Raw genomic sequence first — 7,936 nt, forward strand, 5'->3', positions numbered from 1 at the left:
ATTTTAGCCACCTAACCCGGATGTGAGAGGACCCCCTACCTTCAGTGGATCATGGATACAGGAAGCTACAGAGCCGGCTTCGGTGAGTATAAATCATTGATTTTTAAGCTCCGTGCAGCTAAATGTGACTATTTAATGGTAGCCTTTTACAGAGGAGGCAACAAAATTTGTTTTTTAACGTAAATAGAAAAATACGTTTTTAGTTCATATCGCTGGCTGTCGTTTACAAACCAATAGCATGTTGTGTAAACTCATTGTGATTTTTCTTTCACTACTTACTCATAATAATGGCCTTTAAAACGTATATTGTTCTAAAATCTTAACAACTGTCTATTTAGATACAGAAAGCAGTTAGCTGTTAGTGCTAACCTGTCCTCTAATTGGACAGAACAGCCACGCTGAAGTTGCTTATTGGACGGAGTTCAGGAAGCTGTTTTATTTATTTATGATATATCTTTGCAGGTGCACCGCATCTCCTTCTGTTGTTTTGTGATATTAATTAGGAATAAACCTTTAATTACGTGGATACGATCTAATGACCATCAACCATTTATGGGTTTTACTCCCCATTAAACTACAATAGAATAGACTGGAAAATAGAGTTGGATCATCCTCTATTGTCCCCCCTATAGAAAGCTAGAGTGTTTCAGGGGAAAAGCATAAAGGTAAAAACTAATTTCATTAATATTAACAGAGTTTTTTCCTTGTTGGTTGCTGGTTTATTCTGTGACTAAGTATGCTCTTTTTTGTGTGTCTATTACCCCTCATTCATGCTCAGCATAGACCCTTAAGCAGTACCTAAAAATCCTCCCCCTTCTTAAATGACCATCCCCCCCATACCCCTGTGACATTTTATTGCTGAATGTTTAAAATTTTTACTATATATTAACAGTAATGGCAATAATATTATCAGTTTATTAAAAAGTTGTGTGTCCATTTGTACTCAGGAGAAACTAAAGTTGCTAACAGAGGACAAGATTGTGCAATTACATCATTAAATTGAATATACGGTAATAGCTGTTACACAAATTACTTGGAGGTCTGTAGGAATATGTTGGTCATCGTGAAGGTATAAAGTTTTGCAAAACTTTAGAGCTGGTTTGGATTATGAGAAATGGTTGAATATCTCACAATCTGCATATTGAAACACAGTGGGGCCAGTATGATGCTGAGGGATATATCTTTTTTTTTTCTACTGAGACATTCAGTTGGTTTGTGGGGTATAGGCTTGATATAAATACCTGCCAATCCTGGAAGAATACCTGTTAAAAAAAAAAAACAATAAGAAATACATATATATATTTTTTTAGATTAAAGAAATAAAAAAAATATTAATGTGAAGACCTAAATACATTTTTTAGATGGAACATGGTGTGATGTTACACGGTGTCTCTTTCTATTGTTCTTCAGCCTCATCTTTACAAGCAGGCTAGGTAGGCTGGCTGCTCGCACATGTACATCTATGTGAACTCAGAGATTAGGAACAAAATGGCAGAAGCCCAGTGGATTGAAATTATCACCTGTTCACCTTTTGGCAAAATAAAGTTATCTTGCTAACAACATTATAAAGTTATGAGTTACTTACATTGGTATTCTGAAAGGGGAGACCAGTTTAATGTGTATTTATCCTTTAAAAATATGGGCAGAAGAGGCAACAGTGAAGGTAGAGAGAGGCGTTGCTTGTTACACCTCTTTTTTGGTCTACAGACGGTGCTCATCAGCCCATCCAATGGTGATATTTGATGTATTGCTAATTTAAAGACTTCAGATGTTTACCTTCCAGCAGGACAACAACATGAAGCCAGATCTCTTAAGAGATGGGCTAGATTAAAGTGCAGTTGCGTGTTAGAATGACCCAGTTAAAGCTCAAAATGGGGATATTAATATATTTTCTTACAGTCAGAACTTTGTTTTAACCATTTAGAGACTGGAGTTTTCTCTAACAGTTGCCCATCATGGGTAAGCAGCAGCATCACCACACTGGCATACTGCTGCCAATTGCAGATTAGGTTTACCCTATGTGTGAGTGGGCTGGTTATGCCAGAATTAGTTTTGACAGCATTGCAGGGGACTTTGTAGAGAACATTCTTCAAAGCTTTAAAATGTATTATTACTCTGTTGTCCAGGTTTCCAGGGCTCAGTGTAATTTCACTTTAGAGTTGGAAGAAAGAGCAAACTGTATGAAGCTGTAACTGCTGAGTAAATAGTTTGTCTATATTGTGGCAAAAGCAAAAAGAGTGGACTGGCTGGTCTTACTGCACTGCAGGCAGGAGCTTTTTTAGAAACAGTAAAGCAAAGAAGTGCCTGATCTGTGGAATGACTGCAGGAGACTGAAGCCATAAAATAAATCTTAATTTGTTGCTTCTTGTGACTAGGTGAAAGGTTCACTTAAAGCAGTCACTTTTGTGTCACCATTAAAGCTAAATGGAGCACTGTTATCTCAAACTGCATAAGAGTGTCTGAAAATGTTGCAAAATAATGACATAACCTATAGCAGAGAAACCAAATATGAAATATGAGCACTTTCTACTCTTCATGGGCATTAATATAATCATAACTTATATCCTTTAACTTTTCTGAGGGTTTTTTTTTGTGTGTGTGCTTCAATGATAACTCAAACTTGATTTTTTTTAATCAATATTCGTTGAAAATGTAGAATGGAACATGAATTTGTTCTTATGGACACAGATGCAGGTTTTTTAAGACCGATGCTGATGGACAGAGCTGCACTGTATGCTCTTAATGTGATCTTCAGGCACAGCTGCTGAATGCACAAATGAATCAGCGAAAGCATGCATGAATCGGCCGACAATATTGGCCCAAAATATCAGCCACTCTATAAATCGGTCTACCTGTATATCCACTAAGTGGAGCCGCCTTTTGAATTTTAATCTTCTTCAACCCTTCACATTATACAGACCATCTGAGTGAGATCACTATGCCCACATTAACCAAACATTACTGAGGAAGGGGTCAGATGTTGTTAATCCATCCACTTCATGATGCTGCCACCACTGTGCTCGAGAGTATCTTACAGTGCTTTTCAGCTTAAAAACTATGATCCAATAGCTCAGTTGTTCCCTCATCTCACTGTGAAATCTTTTTTTGTTTGGTTGCTCCACATTCTGTAAATCTATTTGAAGTCAGTTGTATGTTTTAGGTCTTTGTTGCATAAGGGTTTGATTATTTGTCCCCTCCTCTATTTACTGTGTTCCTCTGGTATAGGTGTGAGGATGTGGCTTCTGTGTGTCCTGCTGCTGTCGCCGTTCTCTCCCGTTTCCAGCGCTGCTGATTCAAAAGCCATCACCACCACTCTTACAACCAAATGGGCTGATACCCCTCTGCTGCTGGAGGCCAGGTAATCACTGTACACTGTAACGAACTGGTCACTGTACTTTAAGAGCTTTATCTCTAAAGTCAGTCTATATCTGTCCCCTGTTGCAACTTAGTGTGATATACTGTCTTACACACCGTCTGCTTAAAAAACCCATAAGATTTTCTTATTAACTCTGCTATATGACCTGTATGGCCTTGCTTTTCTTCTTTGTACCTTTTTGAAATATTTCAGATCCATTAAAAAAAGGTTATCAGACCAAGTCCTTGTTTTTTCTTATGAAAATGTTCTTTTCCAGTGAGTTTCTAGCCGAGGAGAGCCACGATAAGTTCTGGGATTTTGTTGAGGCCAATCAAAACATCGAAGGAGAGCACGATGGTAATGTAAACTCTTCAGACCAGATTGCATTTAAAGTTACTGTTCAGGGACCTTCTCAATCTCATACTTGGGCTGCATCTTAGAAGTAATTAGCATCGTCAGTGTTTTTGACTGAGTACCTGTGCTCGCAGAAGTGTGACATAAAGGAGCTTGAAAAACGTCTCTGAGAAAAGCAGCTGGGTCACAGCTTCTCTGACAGAAGAAAAGTGGTGTTATGGTTTAGAGAGGGGAGACAAATTAACACACTGTGAGCTGATATAAGAATTGAGATGTCTTGAACTATTATATGTTTGTTACACTCTAATCACAAGTGTTGAAAAATGTGTTTATTTATGTTAGATCCTTATGAGTTATTGTTTTCTTGAACTTTTAATTGGAAGTGCAGCTGCAACTCTTTTAGAGGGCATGTCTATTCTGCCTTTTACATCTACAAATGGACATTTTCCCTATTCTTCTTTCAAACTCGATATGGCAGAAGGGCGCCCTCAGGTTTATTGTCTAAATGCAAAAAGCATAGTGCTTTTAAAACTGTAATGGCATAATTTGTGCACATTGTCTTCCAATAGTCGATTGTGACTCAGTATCAATGTGTGTTGAGCAAAGAACAAAAAAAGGATGCTCTGGCTTTAAATATGTAATTGGTCTGCACTTGAAACCAACTTTGGACAGGGAAGGTCCAAACCGGGGGTCCATAACCAATGATTTAAAAATGTAGATTGTTCTGGTTTCTGGCGTATTGATGAGTAAAGTGGGTTTCATTTAAAAAAAGGATTTAAAAAATATTTTCTTTTGGTACAACACAGTGGAAGATGCAGTCTTAAGAGTGTTTTTTTGTTTGTTTTTGTTTCCTACATTAGAGTTTTTTTGGTTTTCTGTTGATCAAAACTGTCTTTTTTACTCTATAATGAAGGTCCTATCTTCGGGACATATGACTTATTAGTGGTCTAGTTAAGAGGTCCTCTCCACCTCGTTTCTGCAGCTCCTCCAGAGTCACTATAGGTCTCTTGTCTATCCCTTTAATGCCACAGCTATGCCTTGCGCTGTGGTGCGCTAACTGATAAAAACATCTGTGCAAACAATTTTGTTCGCCAGTTCCATTTTTCTAACACTATCTTATTGGTTTTAAGCTTTTTAAGTAAAGCCTTGGAGCATAATTGAATATCAGTCATTTTATCCCACAGACACAGATCAAGCTTACTATGAGCTGATTGTGAAGAAAGCCAGTGCTCTGCTTAGCTCCGTCCAGCTGAACATGCTGAAGTTTGCCCTCTCTCTGAGAGCCTACTCTGCCACAGTGCACTCCTTCCAGCAGGTAACATTAGAAGTGTTTAGGTTTTAAAAGCCGCTTGCCTGTTAGCGACATCATTATTCTTCATTGTGTCTTTCCTTTGTTGTATTAGATTGCGTCCACTGAGCATCCTCCTTCTGGGTGCTCAGCTTTTATCAGCGTCCATGGAGAGAAGTCCTGTGATCCGGAAAGCTTGGTGACACTCCTGAAAACGGCACAGCAAAGGTAAAGCTGAATCTACAGTGGTCTTTGAATCCGCCGTTTGCTGAATAGTCATGTGACGTCATCACCTCCGTTTCAGACCAAAGCCATACCTTTTCAAAGGGGACCATAGATACCCGGGTTCAGATCCAGATGTTCCTGTTGTCATCCTCTACGCTGAGTTTGGGAAACCAGATTTCCAGAGGTTCCACCAAGTCCTGACAACCAGTGTCAGTCAAGGCTCAGCAGCTTATGTGCTTCGTCACTATGTGGCTGTAGGTGCTCATACACACTCGAAAGCAATGTTCCTCTGGTCTAATGTTGTGTTGATATTATAGGAAATCGTAAAGATTTGTTTATCTCTTAGTTAAAACTCGTATACATAACATGATTTCATTTTTTGAGTGCAAAAAGCAAGTCAGGCTCATTCATTTGGATAATTGTTGATGCCTCATTGAAATCAAACTCCTTAAAACCAAAACATTGTATGAACTTTTTTACTCAAACATGAATTTATTTCTGTGCTGCTTCTGCTGGTCAACAGAGGAACTCTGATTTGACTCCAATGTATAAACTGGTGGGTGTGGCTTTAAGATAGGGCTTTTAATAAGCAAAAATACGTGAGAATCGCTTTATAAAAACAGGCCAATATACCAGATGTCCACATTAGAGAACAAATGGTAAAATGATGATTTAAGTGAACCTTTTTTTCACTGTTTTCAGAAGGAGCTAAAAAAGAAATCCTGCTGCTTAATCAGGCTTCTCATTTACACCTGGGATGAAGTGTGTTTCTCCCGTTTTTCATGCCAAGTTGAATTTGGAGGTTTTTTCTTTCTTTCTCACATTCAAATACAGCTGATGTCGATTTTTTTTCTCCCTCTGATTATGCTAAATTATTCTCACCATCTGTTTGATATGCATCAAGTTTTTCCGCTTAAATAGAAAAGGCCAGTTTGTTACCATTTATTGGATGGGTAAGGTGTTAAATAACGGCTTATCTGTACTTTAAATCTGTTGAAGTCAGATTATTTTTCTTTTTAAAGTGAATTTAATGGCTTAACAGGTAGGAGGACAAGTTAAGATAAACAAGTTTTGGAAAGACAGAAATTGGGTCAAATATATCATAAGAGTATTTGCACAACATAAGGTTTAGCCTACACAACCCATCTGGATGGACAGACTAAATTTGAAATGAATAGTTTTTAAATGTATATTGGTATTGAAATGATGTAATGGGAAAAAATCTGTATTTTTTTATAGTTTTTTTTTACAGAATTTATTATTATTTGCTGTAACAAAAGTGTAGAAATTTGATGACAGATATTTTACTTGTACCGAAACCTCCTTTCCTTCCAGAAACCTAATGAAAACAAAGTGTACCTGTCGGGGTACGGAGTAGAGCTGGCTATTAAGAGCCAGGAATATAAGGCAAAGGATGACACACAAGTTCAAGGTGCGTAGTCTCCAACAATAAACACACTCCTCTGCTTACAGCAATCACTGAGCAGTCCTGACATGAATAACCAGTTAATTGATTTTGCTTTCAGGGGCGGAGGTGAATGCTACAGTGATTGGGGAGAACGATCCAGTGGACGAGGTCCAGGGATTCCTTTTTGGCAAACTGAAGTGAGTATTTTTGTGGTGGGCTGTGATAAATTTTTACAAGCTTGGTTTTCTTCCAACAGTATTAATTCCTGCCAAGCTTTTTCCTTTTTTTTCTCCTCATTTTCTTTTTTTTCTCCTCTTTATTCTGCAAACTTAATTCCCTTGAAGCGCTGACCATATCTCTGCTCAGCTAACCTGCAAATAACTAAATCAGTCTTTGGTTCCAACTATTCTCTCTCTTTTAATTACAAGTTCAGTTTATTTCCTATATGCTCTCCCTCTCTCCTTGCCAGGACCCTCTATCCGGAGCTGAAGGAACAGCTGAAGGAGTTGAGGAAGCATTTAGTCGAAAGCACAAATGAAATGGCACCTCTGAAAGTCTGGCAAATGCAAGGTGGGTCTCCTTCCAAGTCATTGTCTCTTTCTTTTTAACCAACAGCAAATAATCTTTAATTATCTAATTTCCTGCTGTATGACTGGATGCTTAAAAAAAAAAGCTCTATCTGGCTAAAACAAACATCAGAGCAGCCGTACTGACTGACTGTCAGATGTTACTGCCAGCTCTAATCCGGTCCTTTTCATGGGGAATGTTCCCGTCCAATATTGATATCAGAGATCACTCCTGTGTCAGCCAAAAAAATAAATATCAGATTATACTGGCCTGAACCCTAACATCTCCAGTATGTGCAAACTGATAGAAGCTCCATCATTTGGTCTGCTGCAGCATTTCATGCCAACAAGATCACAACAGCATCTGCAAACAGAGAAACAAAAGGTGATGTTAATCAATGGCGTAACGACACAACAATAGGCCCGTGTGCAATAGGGTTGTAAATGATATACGTTTTGTATCGATGCATCGATCCAACAGCGGACGATCCGATGCATCGACACGTCCGCAAGAGTATCGATTCATTTATTTCTTTTTTTTTATCCAGTCTATTTTCATCCATTTGCTCCTGGACGTAATTCTGACTCCTGCGCTGCAATGGCGCTAAACCTATTTTGCCCTCCTACCTCACTTCCTTTAGCCACTATCCTCTTTCCACTTGCACACAAACACTCGCATAAACAATAGGCAAGACAGACAATGGTGGATTGTGGAGTATCCGAAATAATCAAATCGTTGG

At 38.4% G+C, this 7,936-nt stretch overlaps 1 protein-coding gene across 4 annotated transcripts in view; it reads left to right on the forward strand.

Moving 5' to 3' along the window:
- Nucleotides 1–7,936, forward strand: part of uggt1 (UDP-glucose glycoprotein glucosyltransferase 1) — a 37,939-nt gene continuing 30,003 nt past the window's right edge. For all 4 annotated transcript variants that reach the window (XM_015392725.1, XM_015392726.1, XM_015392727.1 and 1 more), the window contains exons 1-9: nucleotides 1–82; nucleotides 3,226–3,358; nucleotides 3,633–3,712; nucleotides 4,894–5,024; nucleotides 5,113–5,225; nucleotides 5,302–5,476; nucleotides 6,558–6,654; nucleotides 6,749–6,827; nucleotides 7,100–7,200. In XM_015392725.1, the coding sequence (XP_015248211.1) occupies nucleotides 52–82; nucleotides 3,226–3,358; nucleotides 3,633–3,712; nucleotides 4,894–5,024; nucleotides 5,113–5,225; nucleotides 5,302–5,476; nucleotides 6,558–6,654; nucleotides 6,749–6,827; nucleotides 7,100–7,200 (940 nt within the window). In that variant the 5' untranslated portion in view covers nucleotides 1–51. The remainder of the gene's footprint in view (nucleotides 83–3,225; nucleotides 3,359–3,632; nucleotides 3,713–4,893; nucleotides 5,025–5,112; nucleotides 5,226–5,301; nucleotides 5,477–6,557; nucleotides 6,655–6,748; nucleotides 6,828–7,099; nucleotides 7,201–7,936) is intronic.

Source organism: Cyprinodon variegatus, unplaced genomic scaffold, assembly GCF_000732505.1.
Source record: "Cyprinodon variegatus isolate N-32 unplaced genomic scaffold, C_variegatus-1.0 Scaffold604, whole genome shotgun sequence".
NCBI lineage: Eukaryota > Metazoa > Chordata > Actinopteri > Cyprinodontiformes > Cyprinodontidae > Cyprinodon > Cyprinodon variegatus.